Source organism: Hyla sarda, chromosome 2, assembly GCF_029499605.1.
Source record: "Hyla sarda isolate aHylSar1 chromosome 2, aHylSar1.hap1, whole genome shotgun sequence".
Taxonomy (NCBI): domain Eukaryota; kingdom Metazoa; phylum Chordata; class Amphibia; order Anura; family Hylidae; genus Hyla; species Hyla sarda.
The window spans coordinates 231,117,212-231,133,900 of record NC_079190.1 but is presented as its reverse complement, the minus strand read 5'-3'; the positions used below and the strand labels follow the sequence as shown (position 1 = coordinate 231,133,900).

The 16,689-nt window shown below is 42.3% G+C and overlaps 1 protein-coding gene across 1 annotated transcript in view; it reads left to right on the top strand.

Moving 5' to 3' along the window:
• Nucleotides 1–16,689, top strand: part of CRCP (CGRP receptor component) — a 30,525-nt gene that overhangs the window by 6,464 nt on the left and 7,372 nt on the right. The window contains exons 3-4 of the mRNA XM_056556530.1: nt 2,377–2,475; nt 9,504–9,598. Of these exons, the coding sequence (XP_056412505.1) occupies nt 2,377–2,475; nt 9,504–9,598 (194 nt within the window). The remainder of the gene's footprint in view (nt 1–2,376; nt 2,476–9,503; nt 9,599–16,689) is intronic.

The window sequence follows — 16,689 nt, the reverse complement described above, 5'->3', positions numbered from 1 at the left end:
CTAGTGGGGTGGATCGCCCCCCCGCAGCGCGATCGCGGGGGAGATCCACTATGGAGGTAGCCGGAGGGCTTACCTCTGTTCCCTGCTGTCCCGCTCTGTCATTGATAGAGCCTGGCTGGACTAGATCACAGAGCACACAGATTAATAGAGTTCAATAGAATCTATTCATCTGTCTGAGGAATCTAATGATTCCTCCTATAAGTGTAATAAAGTGTTAACAAAAAAAAATTTTTTATAAAAGTTTGAAAGACACATTAACCCAGTGGTCTCCAAACTGTGGCCCTACAGATGTTACAAAACTACAATTCCCAGCATGCCAGGACAGCCGTTGGCTGTCCTGGCATGCTGGGAGTTGTAGTTTTGCAACATCTGGAGGGCCACAGTTTGAAGACCGCTGCATTAACCCCTTCCATGTTAAAAGTTCAAATCACCCCCTTTTCCTATATAAAAACATGTAAACATAATAAAAATAAACATATTTGGTATCGCTTCGTGCGTAATTGTACAACCTATTAAAATATAACATTATGTATCCCGTACGGTAAATGTAAAAAAATACCAAACCACAGATTTGCAATTTTTATAATATTGCAGAAAAAAAATTTAAAAAGCGATTTAAAAAGTCAGATCAATACCAAAATGGTACCGATACAAAAAACAGATTATGGCGCAAAAATGAGCCCTCATACAGCCTGGTATGCAGTAAAAAATAAAGCTACAGGGGTTAAAAAATGGCAATTAAAAACTTAGAAAAAGCTTAGAATTAGTAAAACATGACGTAAACGATACAAATCTGGTATTGCTGTAATCAGGCGCCTAAAGTATAAAACTAACATGTTACCTCAACCACAAGGTAAATGGCGCAGAAAAGAAAAACCACCAAATCTGCTAAATTATCTTTTACTATTTGAATTTCACTTCCCTAAATATATATAATTTTATATATTTTTTTGGTTCGGAGAATATGTTATTGAAAAATTAAAAGGTATCATTATAGTAGGTAGTTATGGCTATTATAGGGCGAGGAGGAAAAAATCAGAGCATTAAAGCGAAAATTGGCCGGACAAGTGGATCGTCATGAGGGACAAGTAGATTTTGCTCCATTTTAGTCCTGTGGACAAGTAGTTTTTTTTAAATAAAATTTCCACACCCCTGCCTGCTTATGCATTCCAGACAATTAGATCTGACATTATGTTGCATGTCATGTCTATAAGTGTTCTATATTATTGGACATCATTACTGATTGTTCGCACTGTATATATTTTCTCAGAGATGTATCAGATGAAGGTCCAGGTTGGTCCAAAATGTCATAATTAATTTTTGTTATGAATTGCAAATATGTGCGTAATGATGAGTTCTAAGTTGTAATCTTCAAAATCCCCCATGATAATGGGGTCGATTTATCTAAACCTGTACAGAGGAAAAGTGGTGCGGTGGCTGATGGCAACCAATCAGATTGCTTATTTTATTATTCAGACGTCTTTAAAAAAAATTAAAGAAGCAATCTGGTTATTATGGACAACTATTCCACTTTTTCTCTGCACAGGTGTTGATAAATCTCCACCAATGCCCCCTCCCCCCCCCCCCCCCCCCCCCCCAAAAAATAATAAAAAAATACATCCATTAAATTTTCAGGGGAAAAAAATGGGATCCTTAAATGGGCACTGTCATTCTGAAAAACTTTTGAAGTGTCCTAGCAATGTGTCAAAAGTTATGATTGGCAGGGATCTGAGTGTTCACACCTCCGCCGATCAGAAGTTTGCGCTCAGCGCGTTCTTCTCCCGGCTCCATGTCACCTGATCGAAACACAGTCTTCATTTAAAGGGGTACTCTGCTCGCCAGCGTTCGGAAGTTTATTGTTCTGAACAGCTGGGTGCGGGCTTCCGTGTTCAGGGCCGCCCATCATGACGTCACTCCCGCCCCCTCGTGACGTCACGCCCGCCCCCTCAACGAAAGTCTATGGGAAGGGGCGCCACGGCCGTCGCGCCCCCTTCCCATAGGCTTTCGTTGAGGGGGCGGGCGTGACATCACGAGTGGCGGCCCTGGACACGGAAGCCCGCACACAGCCGTTTGGAACAATACATTTCCCGGACGCTGGCGAGCGGAGCTCCAGAAGCAGGGCAGTGGAGTACCCCTTTAAGTGTATGAGATTGTCTCAATCATGTGACACAGGCGGGGAGAGGAGCACGTGGACCACCGCCGAGCAAATTTCGTCAACTGGACATGTCAAAAGATTTCCCTGATGACAGGTACAGTTTAAGATCTGCTATGCTCTGTTACAAGCCAAATCTGTTTGGCATTTTGTTATTGAATAATCAGGATTCTAATACATAGTAACAGTTATTGCATTCGGTCTATTGTTTTCCTGTATATAAGGTACTTCAGTTACTTACTGACCTAAAAGCACAGCAAAGGGATGGAAGGAAAAACAAGAACAGCGTTGGACAGCAGAATCTGAATACGATCATGTATGAGGTGAGCTCTGGAATCCTAGAATAGCCATGCGTCCACACTATGGGAAGAAGAGTTACACTTTACCCTTAGAACCCAGGTGTTTTTGCACTATGAGCAAACAATACATTCATAGCCCCAAAGACTTTTTAAGTAGTAACATCCTTCTTTCATTAAAGGGGTTATCCAGGAAAATTTTATATATATATATATATATATATATATATATATATATATATATATATATATATATATCCACTGGCTCCAGAAAGTTAAACAGATTTGTAAATTACTTTAAAAATCTTAATCCTTTCAGTACTTATGAGCTTCTGAAGTTAAGGTTGTTCTTTTCTGTCTAAGTGCTCTCTGATGACACCTGTCTCTGGAACCGCCCAGTTTAGAAGCAAATCCCCATAGCAAACCTCTTCTAAACTGGGCGTTTCCCGAGACAGGTGTCATCAGAGAGGATTTAGACAGAAAAGAACAACCTTAACTTCAGAAGCTCATAAGTACTGAAAGGATTAAGATTTTTTAAGGGAAGTAATTTACAAATCTGTTTAACTTTCTGGAGCCAGTTGATATATATATAAAAAAGTTTTTTCCTGGATAACCCCTTTAATGCTTTCTTTCTTCTTGATGTTGTATTCAAACCCAGTAGAGGGCGCCATGTCACTAATTATTTTACTGGTTTTCCCTGAACAATAGAATATGTATGGTATTCATACGCGTCCCATGTTTGTTTTTGCTCATCGTATATATGTAATCAGTGTGGAAATAAATTCTAGCATTAGCTAGTCCCAAAAGGTAGAGCATTTTAGATGATGGCTTTATTGCAGTCAGATCTTTACCTCCTCCCCCGTTATCCAGATGGAAATAATTTATGCTTTGACAATAGGAGGGTAAGCAGATGACCATTGCTGTTATATTATCTGCTTTTACATATTGGCACGGAGGTCATTTGTTAGATATTTTTCAGCAGCCGTGTTTGTCCATACAAACAGATGCAGAACATCAGCTGAAAAGTTTTACAAAAACGCAGCAAAGTCTGCACTACCTTATTATGGATAGCATAGAGCAGTGTTCCCCAATCAGTATGCCGATAGCTGTTTAAAGACCACAACTCCCAGCATGCTCCCGGCAACAGCTGCATGCACACTGGTTAGAAAGCGCTGCCATAAAGGCGCTCCACCATGTGGCCTTTCTCATCAGTGGCTATATTCAGAAAGCTCTGTAAATGGTATGATATGGCTCTGCTGCAACACTACTGCCACGTGTGAAACAATAGTAAAAACATGTAATATTAACCCCTTAACGACCACGGACGTAAATACACGTCCTGGTGCGGCGTTACTTCGCGCACCAGGACGTACATTTACGGCCTGTATATGACCGCTAGCATCGGAGTGATGATTGGGATATGTGCGGCAGGTCCCGGCTGCTGATAGCAGCCAGGGACCCGCTGGTAATGGCCGACATCTGTGATCGCGTGGATGTCTGCCATTAACCCTTGTGATTCCATGATCAATACAGATCACGGCATCTGCAGCAGCGTGACTACATTTTATGCTGATATGATCGCCCATGGCATGGGAGGTCCCCTCACCTGCCTCTGCCGCCTTTCCGGCTTCTTTTGCTCTGGTCGGAGATCGAGCAGACCAGAAGACCAGAGCAGAAGATAACCGGTGCATTGCCATAGAATGAGATTTGCCATAGAATGAGATGGTCCGCCTCCATCACATCCTAATGGCTCACTCTTGTCACGTGACATATTTAAACGTCACGCATCGATGCGCACAGTAGTGTCAGTTTGGCTATCACAGGGAGAGGATCTCCTCTCCCTGTGATAGCTGAAGCTGTACGGAGCTCTCATGGCCTCTGTGGCCCGACAGAAGCTCACAAATTTACGCAGCTCATACGGCTGCCTCATATACACTTACTCTATTATTACATGTACTGTTGATCCACAGCGCTATCGGGATCCCTATGCCCGATGGCGCTGTCATCAGTGTGCGTCCCCGCGAGCGCCCCACGCCCGCAGCTCTACTCCCTGTCCCCCGCAGCTCTACTCCCCGTCCCCCGCAGCTCTACTCCCCGTCCTGTTAACGCTCAGGGAGCGGGGAACAGAAAGTAGAGCATCGGGCGCAGGTAAAGTAGTACTGCGCATGTGCAGCACTACGCGAATAACTTTACCTGCGCCCGATGCTCTACTTTCTGTTCCCCGCTCCCTGAGCGTTAACAGGACGGGGAGTAGAGCTGCGGGGGACGGGGAGTAGAGCTGCGGGGGACAGGGAGTAGAGCTGCGGGCGTGGGGCGCTCGCGGGGACGCACACTGATGACAGCGCCATCGGGCATCGGGATCCCGATAGCGCTGTGGATCAACAGTAAATGTATATGAGCCAGCCGTATGAGCTGCGTACATGTGTGAACTTCTGTCGGGCCACAGAGGCCATGAGAGCTCCGTACAGCTTCAGCTATCACAGGGAGAGGAGATCCTCTCCCTGTGATAGCCAAACTGACACTACTGTGCGCATCGATGCGTGACGTTTAAATATGTCACGTGACAAGAGAGAGCCAATAGGATGTGATGGAGGCGGACCATCTCATTCTATGGCAAATCTCATTCTACGGCAATGCACCGGTAACACTGAACAGTGCTATGCTCCATGCATAGCACTGAACAGTATTAGCAATCAACTGATTGCTATAAAAAGTTCCCTATGGGGACTATTAAAGTGTAAAAAAAATAAAAAATAAAAAAATTTAGAAAAATCCCCTCCCTCAATAAAAATTTAAAATGTCCCTTTTTTCCATTTTACCCCCAAAAAGTGTAAAAAAAATTAAACAAAATTGATATATATATATATATATATATATATATATATATATATATATATAATTAATAAACATATTTGGTATCACTGCGTGCGTAAATGTCCAAACTATTAAAATATAATGTTATTGACCCATACGGTGAACGTAAACAAAAAAAAAAGTCAAATTGCTGCTTTTTTGTCACATTTTATAAAAAATAAAAATAAAATTATTATAAAAGTTTTATATGCACAAATGTGGTATCACGGCGCAAAAAATGAGCCCTCATACCACCGCTTATACGGAAAAATGAAAAAGTTATAGGTCGTCAAAATAGAGGAATTTTAAACGTACTAATTTTGTTAAAAAGTTTGCGATTTTATTTTTAAGCGCAACAATAATAGAAAACTATATAATCATGGGTATCATTTTAATTGTTTTGACCCATAGAATAAAGAACATGTCATTTTTACCGTAAATGGTATGGCGCGAAAACGAAACCTTTCAAAATTAGCAAAATTGCGTTTTTCTTTTTAATTTCCCCACACAAATAGTATGTTTTGGGTTGCGCCATACATTTTATGGTAAAATGAATGATGTCATTACAAAGGACAACTGGTCATGCAAAAAACAAGCCCTCATACTAGTCTGTGGAGGAAATTATAAAAATGTTACGATTTTTAGAAGGCGAGGAGGAAAAAACGAAAATGCAAAAATATAATTAGCCTGGTTCTCAAGGGGTTAAAGAGGTTATCAGTATAACAAAACCTATCCCCGATCCACTGCGCAAATAGGGGATACGTTTTTTGTTATACTGGACTACTAATTTAACATTAAGGGACACCTAATAAATAAATGCTATCAAGAACAGTGCAGGGGCAGAAGAAATAGCTTTCACCCAATCAAATAAAGAGGAAGGAGAAGGAAAAGAGACCCAGGAAATTAAAGGGGTACTCCGCCCCTAGACATCTTATCCCCTATCCAAAGGATAGGGGATAAGATGTCAGATCGCCGGGGACCCGCTGCTGGGGACCCCGGGGATCGCTTCTGTTGCACCCCGCTATCATTACTGCACAGAGCGAGATCGCTCTGCACGTAATGACGGGCGATACAGGGGCCGGAGCATCGTTACGTCACGGCTCCGCCCCTCGTGACATCACGGCCTGCCCCCGTCAATACAAGTCTATGCGATGGGAGGGCGTGGCTGTCGTCACGCCCCCTGCCATAGACTTGCATTATGGGGACAGGCCGTGATGTCATGAGGGGTGGAGCCATGACGTCACGCTTCTCCGGCCCCTGTAACGCCCGTCATTACGCACAGAGCGAACTCTCTCTGTGCAGTAATGATGGCGGGGTGCCGCAGCGGCGATCCCCGGGGTTCCCAGCAGCGGGACCGCGGCGATCGAACATCTTATGATGCCAGGGGCGGAGTACCCCTTTAAGGGGAAGGAGAGGTAAAATAACTAAAATGAGAAAAGGGCTCTTAGTCACCAAATCAGGACCTCGCGCTATGAGGCTAAATTTCTGAGCTCGGGTCTGCCAATCTACTTTTGCAAAATGAGAGCACTTGGAGAAAGTGACGATTGGACATGGAATAATTGTCACAGATCTCTCTTGGGGGGAGCCAAATGTTATTGGTAGCTGTAAACAAGTAGCACCAGCACCTCAGGGGGATCCTGCTGCTTTTAGGGCTATTGTTGGATCAATGCCCCGTGATATCTTGACAGTATCTACCATACAGGTATGGTGTAATAAGGTCTGCTAGAGGTACATGAATTACAGACTACCTCCATTCTCCATTGGAAAACAAGCATTTACTTATCTTTCCAAGTAAAACAAGCTAAAAGATTACCGTATAGGGTAAAGGTTTTGGTTTGCTGCAGCAAAGCTTGTGGGGAGAAGATGTTATTAGATATTGTGTGTTTAGCTCTGGTTGTAATTGGAATATCCTTTAGACGCCTTTGGAACTTTAGCTTGTATTGCAGCTGCATTGTGGTGGGCGATCTCTTGTCCAGAGGTAGTAATCGGAGTAGGAGAATCTACATCTGCAGCAGGTTATTAGACATCAGCATTTTGTAAAGTCTCTCTAGTCACATAAAGACTGTCTATACAGAAAAAAATGACTGCATGTATTTACATGGATGTAGTATTTCCTAAGTACAATGTTAAAGGGGTACTACCGTGCTGACAACTTATCCCCATCTAAAACATAGGGCATAAGTTGCCTGATCGCACGGGGTCCTGCCACTGGGGACCCCCGCGATCTCGCATGCAGCACTCCGCTCTCATCAGGCCCCAGAGCGAACATCCGCTCTGGGTCTGATGATGGGGCCAGTGATCGTGACGTCACAGCTCCGCCCCCGTGTGACGTCGCACTCCGCCACCTCAATGTAAGTCTATGGCAGGGGGCGAGACAGCTGTCTCGCCCCCTGCCATAGACTTACATTGAGGGGGCGGAGCGTGACGTCACGATACTCCGGCCCCTGTAATCAGCAGTCATCAGACCCGGAGCGGATGTTTGCTCTGGGGCCTGATGAGAGCAGTGTGCTGCGTGCGAGATCGTGGGGGTCCCCAGCGGTGGGACCCCGCGCGATCAGGCAACTTATCCCTTATCCTTTAGATCGGGGATAAGTTGTCAGCATGGTAGTACCCCTTTAAAGTGGTGCTCCAGTGGAAAACTTAATTAATTAATTAACTTTAAATCAACTGGTGCCAGAAAGTTAAACAGATTTGTAAATTACTTCTATTTAAAAAAATCTTAATCCTTCCAGTACTTATCAGCTGCTGTATGTTCCACAGGAAGTTCTTTTCGAATTTCCTTTGTCTGACCACAGTGCTCTCTGCTGACACCTCTGTCCATTTTAGGAACTGTCCAGAGTAGGAGCAAATCCCCATAGAAAACCTCTCCTGCTCCGGACAGTTCCTAAAATGGAATGAAGTGTCAGCAGAGAGCACTGTGGTTAGACAGAAAGGAAACTCAAAAAGGAAAGACCTTCCAAAAAATTGTTTTCCATGGAAGTACCCTTTAAGTACAATGGCCCAGGTTGCCCTGGGGTATGAATGGGACCATGGGCAACATCCATGTGAAGTTTGTATGTTCTCTTCTGTTTTTGTGGGTTCACTACACCAATTTGAGGGTTAGTGGGGACATGAACTGACAAAAGTAATGACAGGATATGTACAGCTGCAGGATATGTCCTCAGATGCATATAAACCCAGAGAATGTTTGAGCTGTTCAAGAGTTGTTCACAGATATCCATCTTTGGTCTGTGTCCGAAAAACATAAATTATATTTGATTAAGGCCACCTTATTAAATCTGTATATGCATTGGGCCACCAATTGTTGACTACAGGCTACTGCATCAGAATAAATTTCAGGATCAATAATCCTTCTCCACAGTCTAGTGACTATAACCTGTAATATTTTTACTTTAAAAAAAAGTAATCTAGGCCCCTTTTGGACTCTTAGTGAGTTCACCATGACAAGTTTGTCTGGCAGAGAGTTCCATAGTCCATTTAAAAAAAAAAAAAAAAAAAAAACTTTTCTAAAGTTTTTATCAATCAGGGTCTTAGTGCTGAGACCCTCACCAATCAGCAGAACGAGCAGGGAGATAATCAGCTGTCAGTGGGACCTCGGCACTGAGGCCTTGATTGATGAAAACTTTTGACAGCAAGGGAAAAAAAAGCACACGAGTATACATGTAAAAATTAAATAATCTTTATTACAAATACAACAAGCAAAAGGTATAAGCTATAGCACACCCTCTTGGAAACCACAAAACCACAGGGCTAGATTAAATGTAAAACAGACCTATTGAATGCCCCAATAATAGTGAGTCAGTTCACAACACAACACACAGTATGAATACTAGGTAGATCCTTGGTATTAATAATGACAATGATCGGTATGACAGCTCAGTCACTAAACAGCACTGAAGTTAGCCCAAAATCTAGGAGGAAGAGGCGTTTTATACATATAAATTAGGTTGACTGCATAAAGACTTTGTGGTGCACCTCCTGAATTCTAACCTAGCATGCCATTCGTGATTCACTTTTACAAGAACAGGCAATATATAGCATTTTCTACCAGTGGGGCTAAAGGTTAGTGCTGCACTTGACATTAGAGGCCTGATCATTGCCCTTGACTACTCTGAATATTTATTATATCTAAGGGTATTAGGTATTTTGAATGTTAAAATGTGTAAAATACATTTGTATAACATTTTTGATCTTTTTTCTAGACGCTAAAATACTTATCGAACAGTCCCTGTCAACGGCAAAGTCCTGAAATAGTGCAGGAGTTCCTAACTGCCCTAAAAGGGCATAAACTAACCAAGTAAGTGCTCACCGGTTATCTGAAGGCTTATCTGACTTTATTTTAATTTTTTTTAATGAAAAATGTTGTAAGATAGGTGGGGTGAGGGGTGGCATTTGTATGCAAACAATCATAGTTCAGTAAACAAAGGTGCCACAGTTTGAACCCTGCGCCTTGAAGGAATAACCCCACGGTCACTCGTCTGCTAAACTTTTCTCTGGAGACCATAAAAATCATCTGGAGACCCATATGGAGCTGAAGTGTAATGGACTCGCTGTGGGGTGGTCAGTGGTGGTTGGCAATTTTTTCCCTCAAATAGCTCTGCTCCAAGTTTCATGGATCTGTGCTGTGTTTCTCTTTCCTGTGACCAGTCTACTCGCTACCATCACCTACACATATCTAAGACTTGATCTCAGAACAGAGAGATAAGCAGACAGCGCTGTTACAACATGTCATTGACTAGTGGTATGTGTGTACTATACTAAAATTACATTCCTAGTGATTGAAAGAGAATGGAATAGTGTTAAGATTTTTGTGCCTTGGTAGGTAGGGTATGGGTCCAAATGAAAAAAGTAATGAAGATAAAAGGTTCACTACCTACGATTTAGCAAATTAGAAGACCAGGAATGGTGATTTTGGAATAAGTATGCACATCCCGGTACTTAAGGATGGAGGGCATACCTGTACACCCTCATCCTGTTCCCGGGGTTTGAAGCGTGGTCATGAGCTGAGCACCCTTCAAACCAGGTGGGTCCCGACTGCTATCAGCAGCCAGGACCCAGGGTTAATGCTGGGCAATGCCTATCGGACCGATGCCTAGCATAAACCCTTTAAACACCACCATCAAAGTTTAATTGTGGCGTCTAAACCGAAAGTAAAAGTATCCCGGCAGCTCAGCGGAGCTGATCGGGACCATTGGGGTGAAACCGTCATGTCCCGATCGGCTGAGAGGACAGCGGGGGAGGGTCCTCACCTGCCTCCTCGACGTCCGATCAGTGATCTGCTGCTCCTAGCCTGCTATGCAGACTGGAGCAGAAGAGCACCGGAAACACTGATCAATGCTATGCTTTGGCATAGCATTGATCAGTATATGCAATCAGAAAATATATTTTTTTAGCCCCCATAAAGGCTATAACATGCAATGTAAAAAAAAAAAAAAGTTTAGAAAAGTGAATTTTTTCTTTCTTCCTAATAAGTTTAAACCCCCCCCCCTTTCCCATTTTTTAAATAAAATAAAAAAAATCATGTGGTACCGCTGCTTGCGTAAATTTCCGAAATATTAAAATATAAGCGTAGTTTAACCACACAGTCGATGGCGTCTACGTAAGAAAATACTAGTCCAAAATTGTGCCTTTTTGATCACGTCATATACCATAAAATCTTTTTTTTATTAAAAGCGATCAAACAGTCCTATCAAAACAAAAATGGAACCAATAAAAACTACAGACCATGGCACAAAAAATGAGCCCTCATATAGCCCTGTATGCAGAAATATAAAAAAGTTATAGGGGTCAGAAGATGACAATTTTACACCTACTAACTTTGGTGCATGTAGTTTATAATTTTTTTTTTTTAAGTAGTAAAATAAAACCTACATAAATTAGGTATCTTTGTAACCGTATGGACCTACAGAATAAAGATAAGGTGTCATTTTTACCAAAAAGTGCACTGTGTAGAAATGGAAGTCCCCAAAAGTTACAAAATGTCGTTTGTTTTTTTAATTTTTTTGTTTTTGTTCCGCCGCAAATTGTTATAAAATAAGTAATGTTATTGCAAAGTACAATTGGTGACACAAAAAACAAGCCCTTATATGGGTCTTTAGCTTTATGATTTTTAGAAAAAGAGGAGGAAAAAATGAGTGCAAAAAATAAAATTGGCCTCGTGCTTAAAGGGGCTATCCACAATAAGGTGATTTTAGTACATACCTGGCAGACAGTAATGGACATGCTTAGGAAGGATCTGCGCTTGTCTTGGGGTTAAATGGCTATGTTGTGAGATTACCAGAACATTGTGGCTAGCTTTTTGTGAACTGGCATTTCCTTTTGGAGTTTTCTTCTTTGCCTACAAATCCCATAATTCAATTTTCCTCCTCCCCACACATCAGCCACCCCACCCGTTGAAACATAAATGAGCTGCATCCATTCAAAAACCTGTGGTTTTCAATTAGGGTGCCTACAGCTGTTGCATTAGTTGCAGATTGATCTTTCTCCCACCAAGCGATTGCTACACCCATTGAACCCATTGACGGGTGGAGCCATTGTCCCCCGGACGAAGATCTTAGGACCGAAACATGTGTTGGGGTGTCAGCATCCTGGGACGCTCGGACTCTCCTTGTAGTGTGGTTGGTATCCATGTAACATCTTTGCACTTTCAGCTCTGATGTGCCTAAACCCTTAGCAACCTACCTCGTCTTGCACTGGCACTTTAATGGTTCATTACTACTGTGCACTATTATATCTGTAATGGTATACTTTGCTGCTATGTGAATATCAGTAGTTTAGCCCCATCCTTTTTTGTTACTAGATCCACATAGTTTCATATTCTCATGTACAATAGTCCCAGGTGCCAATTTCTTGTGTATTCCTCCCTGTCTAGTTTAATGATTTTTATATTATGTCTTGCATTATGCATTAATAAAGATATTTGTTATATACATCTGTGCAAATAGCTCCTTTTTTCTTTGGGTTCTTATTCTAATTGAAGTCTATATTATAGGCTTTTTCTCAGCACCTTTATTATTTGGGATTCATATATGTTTTTTTTTTTTTTCCAATTTAAAGTTTAATCGTTTTGAGTAGAGAAATAAACAACAACAAAAAGAATCAATATAGCAAAGAGAGCGACATCTCAATTCAAGTAATGATAACAGAACCATAATCACCAGGTCGGCCTTTAGGAACAGTAAGCCGAATATAGTATCACATGAAGTAGGATATTGGTGCTATCAACAAATGTGTCAGTACTGTAAAAATGACAGAGGAGTAAGCACCTGTCATTAGAAAAGACAGAGAAGGGAAAGGGTGGACTCAACCACTACCTAGCACAACAATAGAACGGTAAGAAAAGCGAGAACCTAAGAAAGGAAAAGTAGGCAGATGACAGGGGGAGTATTAGAAACCACAACACTAAACAACAGAGGGCAAAGACACAACAGGGAGAAAGGGGGGAGAACAGTTAGGATGCCACGGGGTTCATATATGGTTTTTTGTGGTACCTTATATAAATTATAGGTAGCCACACTCTGGGCACCTCCCCAAATTTCTTTACACCAAATATCCTATATAATTCTTTACTCTAATCCCTGTTCTCTTAGGTGCATTATATCTTGCATGTTTTTTTGGATGCTCCACCCATTGAAGCAGACAGGCTCCCTGTCATCAGCTGACTAGTGAGTCAGGTCTCGGCCGCATTGCAACCTGGGAAAAATCTGAGACCAGTCATTTTTTATGCTGGTAAAAATAAATATTGGGGGGAAAATCACATAAGAATAGTGAGAAAACTATCACACACAGGGTCTGTAGATGGAAATATAAAGGAGTTCTGGATTTTAGAAGGCAAGGAGGAAAAAAAGAAAACGCAAAAATAAAATTGGCCTGGTCCTTAAGGTCAAAATGGGCTTTGTCCCCAAGGGGTTAAAGTGTACCTGTCATTAACAAAAACTTTTTGTATAATGTAGAGAATACCATTATATGCATATTGGTAATACACATTGATTTAAAAAAATTATATTTTTGGGTGAAAAAAATACTGTAACTGCAGCTTTTGCCTGTATGTCTTTGAGGAATCCAAATACTGGAAGTGAGGGCAGGACAAGCAGGGCTCTGTGCAGGCTCATAGCTTGTCAATCATCCTGCTGTGTGAGCAGGGACCCTGTCAAAGAGCCTCAGTGAACAGACCCCTGCTTGTCCACCCACACCACCTGTATTCTCAGGGACTCACAGGCAATAGCTGTAGGGACAAAAATATACACATTCATAACCCATGTATATTGCAAATATACATATAATGGTATTATCTACATTTATATAAGTGTTTTGTAAACAGGTACACTTTAACATGGACAGTAAGGGATTGAGCCAGTGGTCCATATGGGTATATCGCATGCTTGCTAAAGACTTTTGGCATGTCATGATTTTTTTTTTTTTTATCAGAAAATGTTTATTGAACATTTTAGTTTTTTTTATAAACAAACCACAAAATAAACCAAAGCCACAGGATGGAGGGAAAACTGCAACATAGAAAAATAGTGCCATAGAATGCATGCATAGATAAAATACAACCATGATATACTAACCAATAATAAGTTATCTACAAAGGTATAAAAAGGAGCGTCACCACTCTAGACAGTCAGCAAAGGGTGTAGGTGAGGACATCTACAAGGGACCACAGAAAAAGTATAAGTGGGGTCCCACTCAGAAGCTCAAAGAGAGCGCCACTATCATAAAACATACAACAGTACGAGACTGACACAGGAGAACAAGACACATGAAACAAGAGCAACACGGTAGAAAAGAAAGACAGGTAGCTCATCTCACTCCCCCCAACAATACCCATAGGGTTCCTCCGTAAGTATATCGACGGCAGACCTGGAGTATCAATCCAAGGTCCCCATTAGAGATGAGCGAACTTACAGTAAATTCGATTCGTCACGAACTTCTCGGCTCGGCAGTTGATGACTTTTCCTGCATAAATTAGTTCAGCCTTCAGGTGCTCCAGTGGGCTGAAAAAGGTGGATACAGTCCTAGGAGACTCTTTCCTAGGAATGTATCCACCTTTTCCAGCCCACCGGAGCACCTGAAGGCTGAACTAATTTACGCAGGATTAGTCATCCAGTGCCGAGCCGAGAAGTTCGTGACGAATCGAATTTACTGTAAGTTCGCTCATCTCTAGTCCCCATATAAGCTCAAATTTATGCAAAGCCTTCCGCTTAAGATACACACCTTCTCTAACCTAATAATATGGTTTAATTTTGTTATGATTTCGGACACAGTAGGCGGAGAGGCTCTTAACCAATGCTGTGCAATTAACTTGCGGGCTTGATATAAAATTCTATTGATAACAATACATAGGCCACTGTCCTCATCCAAACCATCTATACACCCCAAAATACACGACTTAGCAGACAAAGTAGTTGGACACCCGACTACTCTTTTGAGCAACTGACCCACATCAGCCCAAAACTGTGCAAGAGAAGCGCAGTCCCATATCATATGAAGCAAATGGGCATCAGGCCTAGAGCATCTAGGACAACAGGAGTCCAGGCGCACCACAATTCTGTGTAGAAATGCAGGGGTGCGGTACACCCGGTGCAACAAGAAAATTTGGAACACACGGTGAGCTTCCAACACAGCCAGACGCGGGGTCATAGTTAAAATCTGTGCCCATTGTTCATCCTACAGGGGACCCACATCTGTCTCCCACTTTTCCCTAACAAGTAAAGGGAAGGCTTCATGATAAGAGAATAATAGTTCCTTATACAATACCGATATAATTCCTTTAGTAGAGACCCGGGTGAACAATTCGTTAACCACCAATGAGGGGCCGACAGTCAGGTCACTCGCCCGTTACTGCACATCAAGTGCATGTCTCAACTGCAGGTAACGAAAGAAAAAAAGAATGTGGTAGAGAAGTCTACCTGCAGCTGAGCAAATGACTTCAGCGTTGGCCCATCATACAGCTGGGAGCGGTACAGGATCCCATAGGAGAGCCACAGAGCGATATCAGGCAGGGAAGTCAACTCAGGAAGACTCGGATTCTACCACAACGGTGAGTATGTCACAAAAACAGGATAATGTAGGAGAGTCTTAAATTTCAACCATACTTTACGGAGGGGTAGAAAAGTAGGAGGAAAGTCTGGGGGACGCGTCTGAACCGCTATTTCTAAGAGAGAGAGGGGAGTCACTCCACCAATACGTTGCGAGATTAAAGCCCCTGTACGCCCCATAGTGTCCAACCGTGCCCAACCCTTCAATTGTTGGATCTGCGATGCCAGAAAATATAACCATGGGTTAGGAATAGACAAACCACCCGCCTCCTTACCACGCTGTAAAGTTTCTAGGCGGATCCTAGCCAACTTACCATTCCAGATAAGTTCTCTAAATAAAGACTGAATTCTATGAAAAAAATGTATAGGGATCCAGACACGGGTATTATACAGAACATACAGAAACTAGGGCATAAGAACCATTTTAACCAGATTAGATCTGCCTATTATAGAAAGGGGGAGCTTGCGCCATGGAGCTACCTTTTTGGCAACGACGGTCTAATAATGGTAGCAGATTCAGAGAGACATAGTTAGAGGGAGTAGTTGTAACAAACACACCTGAATACTTAAACCTAGAAACTATGGGGAGCCCAACCCTAGCAACCACGGGTATCGAAGGGAGAGGGTCTAGGGGAAGTAGTGTGGACTTATCCCAATTAATAGCCAGGCCGGAATAACAACCAGATGATTCAATAAGACTAATTAGAGGAGGTAGCGATTGCGGAGCATTGCTCAAAAAGAGGAGCATGTCGTCCACATAAAGAGCAATACGCTCTTCCAGAGTCCCATAACAAAACCCCCAGATATCGGGGGAGGCCCTGACCAATGCCGCCAGTGGTTCTATTGCAGGGGGGATAGAGGGCACCCCTGACGAGTACTACGCCCCAACGGGAAGGAGTGGGACAACAGTCCATTAGCTCTAACCCTGGCACGCGGGGCAGCATATAATATGTGAACCCAGTTCAAAAATATTGGGCCAAATCCCATATGGCGCATAACACTCCACAAAAAGTTCTATTCGACGCTGTCAAAAGCTCTGGCTTTTGACATGTCATGTAGTGTGCTGTGATATGGAACAGATATCAGGGCAGTTAGTCATCTGTTATGCCATATAAACATGAATGAATGACATTAAGAAACACATTTGTGTTCGCTTTATGTCTTGCAGAATGAAAGGTTGTCTGTTAAATTCTAAATCTTTCACCCTTTTTAGTTTTTCTTGCATAACTCTTTTCCTTCACTGTGCTTAAAAGAATTTGTCTTATCACATTAATAACCCACACATCTAGTGCATGGCAAGTGCCCAGCTAAGTAGACCGTACTTCAGCGATGCCGTAAATCCCATAAT